The sequence below is a fragment of the Solanum tuberosum genome, unplaced genomic scaffold (genome assembly GCF_000226075.1).
Source record: "Solanum tuberosum cultivar DM 1-3 516 R44 unplaced genomic scaffold, SolTub_3.0 scf00089, whole genome shotgun sequence".
Classification (NCBI taxonomy): domain Eukaryota; kingdom Viridiplantae; phylum Streptophyta; class Magnoliopsida; order Solanales; family Solanaceae; genus Solanum; species Solanum tuberosum.
Window position 1 is genome coordinate 453,568 of NW_006239012.1, and position 16,180 is coordinate 469,747.

The window sequence follows — 16,180 nt, forward strand, 5'->3', positions numbered from 1 at the left end:
GTGTTTGGAATTTTGGGTATGGTTGAGTTTGGTAATTTGATTGTGGAGTCTGATAGTTTGGAGGGGTATTTTGGTAATGTGGAGCTGGGGGATAGGCTTTGGAGGGGGAAGATTTTCTAGAGCTAAATCCGAACGATCTTTTTGTCCTTCCACCAGATGCATCAGAAATAAAGGACACTTCCTCCCTTTTCTTTCTCAATAGTCCCGAAGATCTGGCTTGGGCTGCCACCCGGGCAATCTTTCCGGTCTTAAGACCATCTTCGATAGTCTCACCTATTTTGACTATCTCAGCAAATTTTGCTCCAATGAGCAACATCATTCTATCATAGTATTTTGGCTCTTGGATGCGCACAAATACTTCAGTGATCTCCTTTTCAGACATGGGAGGTTGAACTCTGGCAGCCTCTTTTCTCCACCTGTATGCATATTCACGGTAGTTTTCGGTGGATTTTGCCTAATCTTTCCAAGGAGTATCGATCTGGAACGATCTCTACATTATAAGCATATCTCTCAATAAAATCTTTAGCTAAAGCATTCCAACTAGGCCATTGCTTCATGTCTTGGGAGGCGAACCATTCTAAGGCCTCTCCATTCAAACTTCGGCTGAAGAGCCGCATCAACAATGCTTCATTTTTCCCAACTCCTACGAGCTGGTCACAATACGCCCTTAAATGAGCTAAGGGATTCCCAGTTCCTCCAAAAGTGTCAAACTTTGGTACTTTAAATCCCTCGGGAAGGTCCAAGTTTGGATGGATACACAAGTCTTCATAGTTTAGCCCTATAACATCTGGAGTGTAATGAAGTTCTTTCATAGCTTTCATAATTTCTTCCTTCATGCTCTGCTTATTCATTTCCTCTTTGACCCTCCACACCTTTTTCTTCTCCTCATAGTGATCGGGTTCGGGATATGTAGTGTAGGGAAGATGTTGTTCTGTGAGGATTGGAATATGGAAAGTGGCTTTTGTAGGTAGGGGTTGAGTAGTAGGTGGGTTTGAAGTGCTTTTGAGGAGGAGTTTTGGTACATGGAAGGAAATGCTTGAGAGTTGTGAGAATTTAGGCTTTGAGATGGATTAGGTGTTTGGTAGGAAGAGCTAGCATGATGTTGGTTAGTTGTGTTTAATTCGACAGTTGGGGCCTTTTGAACTGGAACAATAGGTGGATTTTGTGGGAAATGTTCGGGTGTTGGATTAGGAGTAGTGAAAGAGAGCGGAGGTCTTTCGTTGTTTGGAAGAGGAGTGTTAGCAGTGATAGCCAAATTTGCCAACTCTCGAGTCTTATGCATCTCAGCCCTCATTTCAACAATTTGTTGTGTCAGTTGAGCAATCAACTCATTCTGCTCAGCAATGATAGGGTCTACTATTGTGATCTCATTCAAACCGATGTTCTCACCATTTCAAGTCATCTTTTATTTTCCTTTCAATAGATTTTGGCCCGGGAAGGAATCTTTAGGGACTTTAGATCTCATGAAGTACGGATGCTCAGCCAGTTTATCAACACAAATTAGTTCTAGTTACCTGATAAATTAAAAACAACTCAAAAGTAGCTATGTTAGTTATTGTTTCTAATGAGAAATACAAATAAGATGATATAAGAATAAACATATAATTGTCATTTTGCTTCAAGCAGATTAATCCACGAATGTATTTTGGGTGAAAGGGAGGACTCAAATGGAAGGATTTTTTTATTTTTTTTGGATTAGTTCATTTGAATGAATCAAGAAAGTCGACTTGCATAGATTCTTGCTAACTTCTTCCACTCATATCTTTTAGGTGAAATCTTTCAGAATCCTTCAAGGAAAGGGAGAATAAAAATTTACTGGATAGGGGTTGCCTATGTATCCTTCCGGGGAATCCAAGCTAAGCGTAGTCTGAATCAGTCTAAACATTGATTCTTCAATTTCTTCGCCACTAACCAAATCAATGATCGGCAATGACGTGCTAACACTTCTTCTAGACATTCTAGAAAAGTAACATTTCTTAGACTGAGAGATGGAAATTTTGAAGTTTTTTAAAGGGTTTATATATTTTCCGAGAAACTTAGACAACACTTCAGGAGTAACTTGGACGGACTTTGTTGTTGTGGATTTTTATATATTCTTAAGGTGCTCTAAGAAACAAGAGTGGATTAATTCTGCTTTAGACAAAATGACACATCACAACACAAAGCGATTATATCAAGCAACACACAAACAATTTATATCGCGGCCTAGATTTGTACCTTTTTATGCCAGAGGTAGGCCTAAACGTCAAACATAACGTGATTATGATAGATTGATCCAAGCCATTAATTTGTGACAACTCGAGTTTGGAAAACAAAGACCAAATATTTATTAAATACCAATAAAATGGTACAACAAAGAGAGAATACATAAAAGATGACACAATATAAAGACAAATCTAAGACTCGACCTAAATTTGTTATCAGTCACGCTGGTGGAGGAAGTAAAGATGACGCTCCCACGTTGCTAGGCCCTACTCCCGCATTGTCCAAATATTGCATTATAGTTTCCATTTGAGCCCACATTTCAGGAGTGACTACTTTGGTTCCAAGATAAGAATGACTTATCCAGATCGTCGTCCCAATATCCTTAAAACCTTGTTCGCCTTCTGGACTCATGCTATTGCGATCTTCTCGAAGCAACACCTGATGTTCTGGAATTTCTCTCTCTGGCCCATTTCCTATATCTATCGTGATAATATTGTTCCATTCATGAAGAATCTCTCTGGATCGAGGGACTTCAAAGTTTGGTCCAAATGAAATTTCAGAAACTCTCATGTTTGCTCGAAGAGGGATTACTTGTACTTGACCAAACTATTGAAGCACGCGTACCGGAGCATATGGCTGGAGACCTTTCAACCCAATAAGCTCGATATAGTAAAACCTCCTGCATCTTATAAAGGCCGGGGAATGTGAGAGTAATGGATATTTCCACTGAATTTGGTTACTAGTGCGGGAGGCCAGATATCCATACCAGTCATCAGCACCAACCGGAGACACAAACATTCTCGTCCTATCGTAAAAACTGTGATTATGATTTGCGTTACTAAAGCATATGTCATCCATATTTTTACACTGGTGAAAAATGTTCCATTGCCCACATTTGTAAAAGAAGATTGCAACCTTCAAAGAAGTTTGCTTCCCCTCTTTTACATTTCCCAAGAGCTCGAAATATTTCTGCTAAAATCATGGGAACAAGAGTGAGTTCTTCGCCATTAACACCTTCAAAAAGTACACGAGCTACAGAACATATGCAGGTGCTAATATGACTATGTTCTCGTGGAAACACTAAAGTCCCTAGTAAAGCCACAACAAATGCAATAGGACGTCTGGCTTGCCAATGAACATAAGTGCAAGAGAATTCTTTCCTGAACACTTTGTAGCTATCCGAGCGTCCATACCTTTCATATAAGTAATCCAGAGAAACCCAATTATGTTCAAAGCATCGAAGTTTCTTTTTATTTTTCAGTCTTAAGTAGCGAAGAAATTTCTTCCCTGATTGACTGTGTGGAATAATTTGACCTTTTTCTCGATACTTCAAACTAGTTAAATAACATATTTCCTCCAATGTAGGTGTTAGTTCAAAGTCTTTGAACACGAACACAACACGGTCTGGATCCCAAAACTGAATCAATGCTCTAATTATATGTTTGTCCGGGTTAACCTTGAATAGCATAGTGAGGCACCCCAACCTTCTAGCAATTGCTAGTTTTTTACTTGGAGTGAAATTATCCCACCAGATCTTCAATTTGCGCGGGAAACCCTCGACCATCCTAATTTTGGGCACTTGGAGGACTAAATTCATCCTAAAAAAAACAAGAATGAACACATAATTTCCAAACTATGTCAAATTTAGGCTTGGATCCGTCTATCATTATCACGTTGCACAAAACATGCTCGTTGGGTCGTGAAACCCGTCGACATAAGGGTGGACTTCTTAAATGTGCAATCGATACCCAGGATCGATCCACCTAAGGTATATGCATGCATGACTTAAATTGAGGGCGGCTTAGCTCTATCTTATGTTTTCTAAGATTTGGCTTACTAGACACAACGTTCCCGAGTGGACAACTCGAGTGAGGAGGCTACACGGTTACACGGAAAAAGATCCGGACACCCCGCGCATATGCCAACTCTCCTATTTTTTGGGATTTTGAAAGAAATTTGCGGGTACGTGTGATTGTGTAAATTTTCCAGAATGGGAGGAAGTATGAACGAAATGACAGTTTATAAAGTAGTAACAAATATACAATTTATGAAAAACAATAACAAATAAGAAGTTTATATCACATAAACATGAAAAATAAAGCATTAGGCATGTAAAATAAGCAAACAAGTAAGGATATGTTAAAAACCTTAATAATTAATCTAAGTCTGTTATGGTTAGAACTTATTAAATCTTCAGCATAGTCGCCATTTCTGTTATAGCGTAATTTTACTAACCTTTAGAAAAATCACTTTTTGAAATGTTCTAAGTATAAAACAATTTGAGAAAAATACTTAGAAAGAGTCGCCACTTAATTTTTTAAAGAAATTAAGAAAACTTAATTTGAAAAGACTCTAACAAATTAAGTCCTTAAAAATTTAGAGAAAATGAGTAAGAGGTTCTTATTTATGCTTCAATAAGGTTTTAAGACATTTGAAGTGCCCGCTAACACGCGGTTATCCTACGACTTAGGTTAAATATTTGTTGGACAATTATTTTTTAGGAAAATGATTTAATATATAATATTTATTTACAATATTCGATTAACTTGAGAAAATAGATTAAATAAACGACACATTTTATTTTATTTTTTATAGGGAAAGGGACCTAAATGAAACATTTGAATTTAATGCAAGTGATTAAAATTTTAACAAACTAGATTAATTAAAATCTATTTGACTCATAATAATTTGAACTAATTTAGTCAATAAACCAAGAAATCAGTTTAAACTAAGTGAAAGTTTTGAATTGAAACCATTTGAATAAGTAAATAAGGGTGCAAGAGTTGATAAAATAAAATTTATTAAAGTAAACCAACACAAAGAAAATAGTTCATCCTTTGGGGAGTTCAATTAAGTTATTTAAAGTTAGAGTTAATAAAAAAAACTAACAATAAGTAATCACAATTAAATAATCTAGGAGAATAAAGGAGAAGATGAATTTGGGGCCTTTTTGGGCCAAACTCGTTGTTGATTTGGGCACTTGGCTCAATTCCCCTTTTTGTATACATCTGATGTATATCAGTGTATATCGGATGTATACAACCCATTTTTCTGTAATCCGAGACCTGTTTCAGCTTCCCTTACGACATGTATTCTCTTCCCGAACTCCACGTGGTTCCAATTATGTAGTTGACTCGATAAGACGGAGAATGCAAGAAATAGGAATTGGGTCCAACTTGGACTCCGCCAACATACCATAAATCAAACAAAAGTAAAAGAAGAGGAATTACAGTTGGACAAGATCAAAAAATAAAAATTAAAAAATTAAAAACTTAGCATAATATTCAAATCACAAGCAAAGAAACTAAGTAGTAATTCACATAATTAATATTAAATAGGTCACCAATTTTATTTTATCTTTTAATTGAAGAAGGAAAAAAAATTCACTTCAACAAATGTAAAAGGAAAATAAACATGGACCACTAAAGTAAGTCCTACTTTATGGAATTATCAAACAAGACAACTTTATGCACATGACAAGCATTTGATAAGTAAAGTATGCACACTGGCAAAAATTATTCATTAGCAATACTATTTTATGGAATTAACAAACAAGACAACTTTATGCACCTGGCAAACATTTGACGAGTACAGTATGCACAGTGGCAAAGATTATTCATTAGCAATAAGAATGGATAAATTATAAGTGATAATAGCATATGAACAGCAGTAAGCGGGTTTAGCAGCATTCAAATGAAATAGTTTTGGGACAAAGAATAGCAAAGACACAAAATTAGTTTAAATAGCTATATGTATCATGATTCCCATATTTAGAGTGAAAGAGCGAAAAAATATGGCGTCGAATACTGGTTATTAATGCGTATGCATAGTGACTACGACTTAACTAATACAAGTGTAGCAGTTTCAAACTTCAACAAAATGCCGTTATGCGGGCCAAAAAGTAAGAATAGTAACAGTTCTAGTCAGAAAATCATCTTCTACACAAACCGAACCGAAACTTATTTATTATTGAAATTGAATGCATTCTAACCAGTTGGAACAAGAACTCAACTAAATCTATCCATAACACGAGATTAGGCTAACATTTATATAAATCCATGATACCAAATCCTAATACAACAATCAAACAACAATTCCTAAAAAAAATAAATCAACCTTTCTAGGTTCTTAAACAGCAAGGGAAAGTTAACAATATGAAAGAAACATAACACATTTTGGAAAGAGAATTGCAAACTCATATGTGAAAACAAGAAATAAGCGGCAACACACACTCATCCTATAATCACAACATGAGAGAAACAATTACAGAGCTCGATGAGAAAACTTATAATACCACACATAACTTCAAACACAATAACCCAAGTGCACCTGAAGTTAACAGAACAGTAAGAAGAGAGACAGGTTTTACCTTTTTGAGGGCAGCGACTGAGACAAACGAGTTGAAGAGCTTCCTACTATCACTGACCTCCACCAACAGATGATCCAAAGAACTTGAAAGAAAATTGAAAATCCGAGGCTCAAACCTTCGTGGGTTCGATTTCAAGGAATACTATTCTCCAACCTTCAAATTTCAATCCTCTGTTTGTCCCCATTTTTTTTTGTCTCCGTGTGTCTCCTCTAAATGACACCAATACCATGTATTTATAGCAAAAATAAAGGCTTGAATTCAAATAGTCATTTGAGCGGGAGATGAGAGATTGATTGGAGAGAATGGAAGAAAAAACAAGCAAGATGAGAACTTACCCCCGAAAATTTGGATTCGATGTGATATCCTCCGATTCGGATTAGATTTGGTTGAGATTTTTATCTAATCCAAAGTCATCAAATCAAGCTCGAGGTCTACAATCTTTGAATATGGAAGGAGGGACTGTCAATGGTGATGGGTGGTGTAGTTGGATGAAGAAATTAGAGTTCTTGATATTGACTTTTGCGTTTTGGAGGAAGAAGAAAGGGGAGAGGAGCTTATGTGAGGCCTGGAAAAAGGGAAAAGAGAGAGAGTGTGGGAGAGTATATAAATCAAAATGATGGTCCATTTTATTTAAAAATTGGACATTTAGTTTCTAATTTAACCAATTTGAGTTAGGTCTAATCAATTTGAGTCAATTAACAAAATTGGACAAAATTAAAATAAGATGAATAATTATCGATTAATTATTTGAGCTTCGTAATTTAAACAAGATAAAATAATTATCAAAACTTATTTATTGCTTTAAAATAGAGAACTAATTATACAAAATTATAAAATTAACTAATGCGTAATTATGATAAACATTATTTTTTAGGCTATTTATTAAATATTTATATAAAAGACCAAAATAACATAAACCAACATGTAAAATTATATAATTATTTCTGAAAAATACTAACCAAAACTAAACAGAAAGAGATTTTAAAATATATATTTTTTAAAGATTTTTCAAAGGCGATTATTTCAAATTGTTTGAAATTGAAGAAGCTCGATAGTTAACTCGAATTGCATAGGGTAAAAATTGGGTGTCAACAACTGCCCCATTCTTTGCGTAGGGTCGATGAAAGAGAACTTGGACAAAGAAGATTGACGAATCAAATTTTGACTAAACCCCCTGTCATCTCTTTAAAAGCAAGACTCGATATGGATTTTTTGAGGAATTATTGCCGGACCCTAACATTGAGTTTCCTACATATCTCAGGCTATATGAGAATTCAGGTCACTTGTAGTTTGATACGCTTGATTTGATGCACGATTATAAAAGAATTCAAAAGCTATCCCGATATCTAATTATGAAGAGACCGAAATCCTTGAGAATAAGATTTAAGAGAGAATGTCGGAATGCAACTGAGTTTTCAACATTGAGCCCGCCTACATATCCTTCAACTCAAGGAATCAGGCTATTTGTAGTTCGACTCGATCGGTTGAAAAGGAAATCTATTATGCTAAATAACCTTTGGTTCTAGAAGAGTGACAAGTAAGTCGAGCATGAAAAAGAGGCTTGCGACCTCTTAACCATGAATGTGGCGCGCTTCACACCCATAATTAAGAACTTACACGAACATAATTTTCAAAGCTCTTGGTGCATTGTCACTCATATTGGAAAGCTGACTCCGGTGAGAGTGTAAAGTTTTCCGGATGCGAAATTGGAACTGATAAACCCAAGGAAATGCCCACATGCCTTTTGATAGGGGTGTGGCTTGATTGTGCTGGAAGTCGCTCCTCAGCTCGCGTCCTAAGAGTTTGATACTCCTCTTCGGTCTATGTCCCAGCTCGCTGCTAAGAAAAAGTTCCACGTTGTGCTGCATCCTTTTTGATATCGTCCGCACCTGTGGTTCGATTCGAGAATTCATCCTCTTGGATGCTTTTATTGATAGGATGATGCTGCTACATTTATGATGAAGATGTGCACGCTCCATTGATAAGAAGATGTTGCTACATTGACGATCCATTGGCAGGATGATATTGATCCAATGTTGTCGAAGCTTGATTGGTAAAACGATGATGGTCTATCGGTAGGATGATGTTGATCTATTCAGCAATGATATTATCACATTTGATAATATAATACGGATGACTCTCTCAGTGGTTTGAATATGTAATAGCCCTCTTGGCATTGGAAGATGACATGGCATTTTTTGCATTTGATTATGTAATAGTCCTCTTGGCGTTTGAAGATGCAATGTCCCTCTTGGCATTTTGAATGCACGATGGCTCTCCTGGCGTTTGAAGATGTATTGGCCCTCTTGGCAATGGAAGATGCAGTGGCCCTCTTGGCATTTGAATATGTAATGACCCTCTTGGCATTTTGAATGCACGATGGCTCTCCTGGCGTTTGAAGATGCAATGGCCCTCTTGGCAATGGAAGATGCAATGGCCCTCTTAGCGTTTGATTATGTAATGGCCCTCTTGGTGTTTGAAGATGTAATGGCCCTCTTGGCAATGGAAAATGCAATGGCCCTCTTAGCATTTGATTATGTAATGGCCCTCTTGGCGTTGATATTATCACCTCCGATAATATAATATGGATGGCCCTTTTGGCAATGATAGTACTACCTTTAGTAATATAATATTGATGTCCCTCTCGACAATGCACATCGCTGTATCTAGTATCGATGTGACTTACAAATATCCTTCAACGTTAGCCTCTTTAGACTTTAACGTGATAATGAATATTTTTGGCAAGTTGCACTTCAAATTCTTTTCGATATTTGATGTGTCTTACGTGTGCCCTTCAGACGTCTTTGACGCTGGAAAATGCAATATGCCGTTATTATAGTCATTTATAAATCTTAAAGTGCCACCCTCTCGATGCTTTCACCTACTTTTTCTTTGACCACTTGTATCTTCGTTGTGGCTACTATTTTTTTTGAAAATATATACAAGAAATTGTTGTTCAAAATACTAAGTTAACTACTTTTATCGGATGAATATCAATGCCTTTTCCTGCATAAAGAAATGTTAGTCTTGGGCGCTTTTGCTGTTCTGACTTTCCCATATTTGTTGAACATGATTATCTTGATATCCTTGTAAACCTGCATCCACAGAAAATTTATTAGTTTTAAGTGAACTAATATGTGTTGACTTCTTTGATTGCTTGATCTTCCTCTTGCTATCATTGGTTGATTGCTTCTAGCTTCCCGCTTCTTGGTAGACATAAAGTAGATCTATATTTTATATAAAATATTTGATAGATGTATAAAGTTTTAAGAAAAAAATGGTTTTTTGAAAAGTAATTTGATGAGGGTCACTGCCAAGTGTCATGTCACATTAAAGCTTAAGTGAACACTTCAGTTCAAGTTTCGATATATCCAATCTAAAAGTCCTTTTAAGCTGGGGAAATCAGAAGATAATTGAAGTTTGACTTTGAATTTCTGAGATATTTGGGTTCATGAGCCTCTGATCATGCTAGAGATTATTTGTCGTTAACTTTGAACTTCTGACAGTACTTGACAAAATTTTTGAGATCTTCTCAAAAATTCTGCCCCAGTGAAATTTCTTGGCATCTCTCAAGTCTTTGGTAGGAAGACTTGCGGAATTTTTGAGATCTTCTCAAAAATTCTGCCCCAGTGAAATGTCTTGTCATTTCTCAAATCTTTGGTAGGAAGACTTGTAGAATTTTTGGAGATCTTCTAAAAAATTACGCCTTAGTTGCCTTTTCCTAATGCATGTTCAATCCTGTCTTGCTGACGAATGATCTTTAGAATTTTTGAGCTCCTCTCAAATTTCTGCCCCAGTTTCCATTATAAAGAGAAATGGAAATTCTATGGGGTGTATGACCGATCCGTTGTGGCGCCTACGTATCCCGTTGAGGCAGGAATCAGGTCAAATTTTTAGACCTAATTTTTAGACGTAGTATCTCTTGACAGCATCTGAGTTGATTGGTTTTGGCCACTCTTGGCCATCCATCCCTGACAGGATCAAAGTACCTCTAGATAACACTTTACGAACCATGTACGGTCCTTGCCAATTTGGTGCAAATTTTCCCTTATACTCATCTTGATGGGGGAAGATCCGTTTGAGGACCAATTGTCCTTCTTCAAATGTGCGAGATCTGACTTTTTTGTTGAAAGCACGAATCATTCTCTATTGATATAATTGGCCATGACAAACAGCGGTCATCCTTTTTTCATCAATTAAGGCTAAGTGTTCAATCCTATTACGAACCCAATCAGCATTGCTCAGTTCAACTTCTTGAATGATCCTCAATGAAGGTATTTCAACTTTAGCAGGTATCACTGCTTCTGTCCCATATACTAGCAAGTATGGAGTTGCTCCGATTGATGTTCTAACGGTTGTTCGGTATCCCAACAAAGCATATGGTAACATCTCATGCCAACCTCTGTGATTATCAATAATCTTTCTCAAAATCTTTTTGATGTTCTTATTGGCAGCTTCTACGGCTCCATTCATTTGAGGACGATAAGCAGTCGAATTTCGGTGAGTAATCTTGAATTGCTCACATATCTCCTTCATCAAATAACTATTGAGGTTTGCACCATTGTCTGTAATAATGGAATCAGGTAGTCCAAATCGACATATCAAGTTGTTACGAATGAAATCAGCTACTACCTTCTTCGTCACAGATTTATAAGAGTTTGCTTCCACCCACTTGGTGAAGTAATCAATGGAAACAAAAATAAATCTATGTCCATTAGAGGCGGCTGGCTCAATTGGGCCAATAACATCCATGCCCCAGGCCACGAATGGCCAAGGCGATCCCATAACATTAAGTTCATGAAGGGGTACTCGGATCAAATCACCATGTACTTGGCATTTATGACACTTTTGCACAAATCTACAACAATAATGCTCCATAGTCATCCAAAAATAACTAGCTCGAATGATCTTTTTTGCCAAAGTAAGCCCGTTCATATGAGGTCAACAGACTCCAGCATGTACCTCATCAAGAAGTCTTGTAGCTTCCATGGAATCTACGCACCTGAGGAGTCCCAAATATAGAGTCCTCCTATAAAGGATTTCCCCACTTGGAAATAAATTGTTAGCCAATCGACGTATTGCCTTCTTTTGATTGGATGTCGCATCTTCTGGATAAATTCCAGTCTCCAGGTACTTCTTTATATCATAATATCAAGGCTTTCTGTCTGGTTCCGCTTCGACATGCGAACAATGAGCGGGTTGTTCCTTTAAATCTATCTCCAAAGGGTCGATGTAATTCTGATCTGGATTCTTGATCATAGAGGAGATAGTGGCAAGAGCTTCAGCAAATTCATTTTGCAACCTTGGAGTGTGCATAAACTCTATCTTTCGAAATCTTTTGCACAATCTTTGCACCAATTGTACATATGGAACAATCTTTGGATTCTTCACGGTCCATTCCCCTTGAACCTGGTGAATTAACAAGTCTGAATCTCCAATTACCAGCAACTCTTGGACATTTATGTCGATGGCTAACATTATGCCAAGAACGCAAGCCTCGTATTTTGCCATATTATTGGTGCAATGAAATCGAAGTTTAGCCGCCACGGGGTAATGTTGACCGGATTTCGATATTAGAACCGCTCCAATTCCAGCTCCATTACAGTTCACCGCTCCATCAAAGAATACCATCCAACCAGGGTATGACTCAGAAATGGTTTCTCCTATGAACAACACATCTTCGTCAGGAAAGTATGTTTTGAGCGGTTCATATTCTTCGTCGATTGGATTTTCTGCAAGATGATCGGCCAATGCTTGTCCTTTTACCGCTTTTTGAGTAACATACACAATGTCAAACTCGCTCAGAAGCATTTGCCATTTCGCCAGTTTTCCAGTCGGCATAGCTTTCTGGAAAATATACTTCAATGGATCCATCTTGGAAATAAGATATGTAGTATATGAAGACAAATAATGCCTCAGCTTTTGGGAGATCCAAGTCAAAGCACAGCATGTTCTTTCCAATAGAGTCTACCGAGCCTCATATGGAGTAAACTTCTTGCTAAGATAGTAGATCGCGCGTTCTTTCTTTCCAGTTTCATCATGTTGTCCTAATACACACCCGAATGCATTTTCTGAGACGGACAAGTATAGTAACAATGGACTTCCTTCTCGCGGACGTACCAATACTGGTGGATTTCTCAAATAATCTTTGATAGTATCGAAATCTTTTTGACACTCTTCGGTCCACACCGTTAGTGCATCTTTTTTCAACAACTTAAAGATGGGCTCGCAAACTACCGTGGATTGAGCTATGAATCGACTTATGTAGTTCAATCTTCCAAGGAAACTCATAACTTCTTTCTTAGACTTCGGAGGTGGTAAATCCTGAATCGCCTTGACTTTGGTAGGATCAAACTCAATGCCTCTTCTACTAACTATGAAACCCAATACTTTACTAGTGGGTACTCCAAAAGCACATTTAGCGGGATTCAGCTTCAAGTTGTATTGACGCAATCGATCAAAGAACTTTCTCAAATGGGTCAAGTGATCTGAACTCTTGCGGGACTTGATGATTACGTCATCCACGTATACTTCAATCTCCTTATGGATCATATCATGGAAGATAGCTGTCATGGCTCTCATGTATGTGGCCCCGGCATTCTTAAGACCAAATGGAATTACCCGATAATGATAAACACCCCATGGTGTAATGAAAGTCGTCTTTTCAGCATCTTTTTCATCCATCAAAATCTGATGATAACCCGCAAAGCAATCCACAAATGATTGCATTTCATGCTTAGCACAATTTTCAATGAGAATGTGGATATTCGACAATGGAAAATTGTCTTTGGGACTGGCTTTATTGAGATTTCTATAATCAACACATATTCTAATTTTACCATCTTTCTTAGGCACTGGAACAATATTGGCTAACCAAGTTGGATACTTAGTAACCTCCACAACCTTGGCTTGAATTTGTTTGGTAACTTCTTCTTTGATTCTCAAACTCAAATCTGGCTTGAACTTTCGACTTTTCTGCTTTACCGGACTGAAATCTGGATTGATCGGCAACGTGTGAGAAACAATATTTGTGCTCAATCCAGGCATATCATCATAAGACCAAGCAAATACATTGATGTACTGTTTAAGCAAACTGATGAGCTCTTCTTTCTGAGTTTCTGTGAGATGGACACTGATCCTGGTTTCTTTAACACTTTCTTCATCTCCCAGGTTCACGGTCTCAGTCTCCTCTAAATTTGGCTTCTCTTGATTCTCAAACTGTTTCAATTCTTCTGCGAGGTGTTCTGGAACCATGGTCTCTTCATCATATTCCTCAAACTCATTCTCATCTGTCTCATTTTGCTCACTCAGCTTATGACATGACATGATATTGACAGGTTTTAAGTTATTTTTACTGAAATCATAAATAAGCCATGTCAGATAAATAAATTAGTAAGTTGTGAATAAATAGATTTAAGCAATAGAGAAGGCTTTCATTTAGATTAAAAGAAAGTACAAACTTTGGCCATGAACATAGGCCAATTTGCCTTTTTAAACATCACGAGGGAAATTAAAGCTTAAAGAGGTAAAACGACATAAAGGGCGGGTCTTAGGCCTCATTCAGACTACCACCAATTTTATAAATAAGTAAAATAGATATATCTTTGTCTACCAAGACAAGTGAGGAACCAGGAGTTGTGTGGATGTCCAGTTAGGCACTTGCTCTTCTGGTTTGGCATCTCGAATGCCAGATGTCTCGATCATCTCCTCAAGCACATCATCAGATTCTTCAAAAAGATTCCTGATTCCCTCTCTGAGACCATCATTATTGACATATTCTCGCACTGGAAAAGACTGGTATAAATGAGGTACCGGTTTTGCTAATTCCCAATCAACCACCTTGTTACTCGAAGCTCCCGCCTCATCATCTGCTATTGGGATGTATCCCAAGCCAAACTTTGAACTTTTTGTGAAAATTTGAATAGGCTCAGTGATACCTTGCAAATATTTTCCCAATCCAAAACCAGGTTCAAATTCACTTCTTAACATCAAAGTGCCTATCATCTTGTAAATGGAAGGCATAGGGGGATGTGAGGCCAAATTATCATTGGTAGCATTCACTATCTCTACTGTATAGAAGTCAGAACCTCTAGCCACATTGTCGACAATTGGGGCATAGTCATTCGAATGTCTTCCTTCACCATGAATGACTACTTCGTGATCGTTCCACACAAACTTCATTAACTGATGGAGGGTAGAGGGCACGGCCCCAGCCATATGGATCCAAGGTCTTCCGAGTAAAAGGTTGTAGCTAGTGGTGATGTCCATCACCTGAAACTCTACAATGAAACCTGTAGGTCCTACTTCAATACCCAGACTAACAGCGCCCAATGTTTCTCTTTGACCCCCGTTGAAAGCTCTCACATTGACTTGGTTCTGACTAATCTTCCCAAGATCAAAATTCAGTTGCTTGAGAGTCGACAATGGGTAAATATTAAGTCCAAATCCGTCATCTATCAGAATAGGATTCACAATCTTGTCCCGACACTTGATTGTGATGTGCAAGGTTTTGTTATGCATCACCCCTTCACAAGGCAACTCTTCATCGCTAAAACTAACACGATGGCCCCCGATGAATTTACTTACCATGGCTGTGAGATTATCGCTGTTTGTCCCCACCGGTCGTGAGTCTCATTCAAAGCCTTTAACAAAGCATGTCTGTGTTGCTGTGAACTCATCAATAATGCCCACTCAGAAATTTGAGCAGGTGTCTTCTCCAAATGTTTCATGATGGAATACTTTTTAGGCTGCATTCTCCGCCAAAACTCCCTGGCTTCAGCTTCACTGATTGTCTTTTCTGGTGGTCTCTCTTGTGGCATCCTTGAGTCAATTCTTCTGGTGTATAACATCTACCAGATCTAGTCATACCATGGGCAGTAGCGGTCTCGATCACAAACTCTTTCTTGGTAAGGCCTTTCTTTGGCACTGAAGTAAAAGCTTGATGAGGTGCCATTATCACAAACTCTTTCTCAAAACAAAAGTTTTTAGATGGGCAGTAAAAGCTTGATGAAGTAAGGCCCTTCTTTGGCCCTAAAACAAAAGCTTGATGGAGTGTTTTTATCATGAACTCGGGCTTCTTGCTTATGCTTAGAGAGGCTACAGCCTTCTCAAGACTGTCAAGATTCGATGGGACTATCGTCTTAGCAGCACCCCAATCATTTTCTATTTCAATCATATTAATAGTATCTCCCCCATGATTTGGTAGAGGATTACTATGCACATTAGGAGAGGCAGTCTGAAGGGTGACCACCTTGTGATCAATTAAGTCTTGAATCTTATGCTTCAGGTTGATGCAATCTTCGGTGGTATGTCCTACACTATTGGAGTGATATGCACATATCTGATCAACTCTAAAGAATTTGGAGTTTGTGTTGACAGGTTTAGGTTCGATGGGATGAAGCATGCCTGCAACTTTCAATCTTTCGAACAACTTAGTTCAGCTTTCAATGAGAGGAGTGAAAATTCTGGGAGGTTTCCTTTCAAAGTTTGGACGAGGAAGGTCATAGTTATTTTGTGGAGGTGGAGGTACTTGACGGTAATTTAAAGGATTTTGGCGGGGAAGTGTTGGCGTTTGGAATTTTGGGTATGGTTGAGTTTGGTAATTTG

The 16,180-nt window shown here is 37.7% G+C and overlaps 1 protein-coding gene and 1 long non-coding RNA gene across 2 annotated transcripts; both read right to left on the bottom strand.

Moving 5' to 3' along the window:
* Window positions 1–4,988: 4,988 nt before the first annotated feature.
* LOC107060547 (uncharacterized) lies at window positions 4,989–7,132 on the bottom strand. Its single transcript, XR_001473410.1, has 2 exons — window positions 6,910–7,132; window positions 4,989–6,783 (listed from the first exon to the last, which is right to left on the bottom strand). It is a non-coding gene; the product is annotated as an uncharacterized lncRNA (long non-coding RNA).
* A 2,435-nt stretch (window positions 7,133–9,567) lies between these two features.
* Window positions 9,568–11,326, bottom strand: LOC107060536 (uncharacterized protein K02A2.6-like). The gene is made up of 3 exons (XM_015308536.1): window positions 10,802–11,326; window positions 10,487–10,720; window positions 9,568–9,669 (listed from the first exon to the last, which is right to left on the bottom strand). Exons 1-3 carry the CDS (start codon window positions 11,324–11,326, stop codon window positions 9,568–9,570), a joined length of 861 nt encoding a protein of 286 aa, XP_015164022.1.
* Between the last annotated feature and the right edge of the window lie 4,854 nt (window positions 11,327–16,180).